The sequence below is a fragment of the Sphaeroforma arctica genome, assembly GCF_001186125.1.
Source record: "Sphaeroforma arctica JP610 unplaced genomic scaffold supercont1.208, whole genome shotgun sequence".
Taxonomy (NCBI): domain Eukaryota; class Ichthyosporea; order Ichthyophonida; genus Sphaeroforma; species Sphaeroforma arctica.
The window spans coordinates 8,726-9,446 of NW_014040350.1; the positions used below are offsets into that span (position 1 = coordinate 8,726).

The 721-nt window shown below is 30.4% G+C and overlaps 1 protein-coding gene across 1 annotated transcript in view; it reads right to left on the reverse strand.

Annotated features, from left to right (window-relative positions):
• Positions 1-721, reverse strand: part of SARC_03887 (hypothetical protein) — a 5,503-nt gene extending 4,782 nt beyond the window's left edge. Inside the window, exon 1 of the mRNA XM_014302289.1 lies at positions 342-721. Coding sequence (XP_014157764.1) covers positions 342-535 — 194 coding nt within the window. The 5' untranslated portion in view covers positions 536-721. The remainder of the gene's footprint in view (positions 1-341) is intronic.

A 721-nucleotide genomic window follows, 5' to 3' on the forward strand; every position in this document is an offset into this window, starting at 1 on the left:
ATACTATATATATAGTATATATATATATATATATATATATATATATATATATATATATATATATATATATATATATATATATATATATATATATAAAGATACATAATATGTATGGATGTTTGGGTGCGGTTTTTGTGCTCATTCATAGATTTTGGTGTATATTTATCTGCAAATTTTTACATAGTCATATATTACAATACATAGTTACATACATATAAATAGGACTCAGAGCACAGTTTTATAAAACACTTGCATTTGAGATTGGACTTATTAAATTGCATTTGGCATGATACTTGTGACTTGTATAACAAATATCATTTTACACGGTATTTACCACTTACAATGGATCTTGAATTGAAGCCATAAACTCCAGAGGTGCCTCGGCGATGGACCCACCAACTATTTCATCCGCTTGTATATCATCATAATTCACAACTTCATCTTGACCATTCACCAACATGGCGGCTGATAGCACAAAGGCCGCCACCGCTATCCTTCTTAAAATGCTCATTGCAGCTAGGTGTATACTTAACATTGACTGTTATGTGTTCTGTCTGATAACCTAGATTATGTCCGGGATAGTGTAACAATATAATATATATAACTTTTTTTTAAACAGAGTATACGTTGTGTACCGTGTAGCATGTATTTACATACAATCATACATCGTAGAGACGGAGAGATACATATTTACATATTTACTCTCGTGTGTAATAGTTGA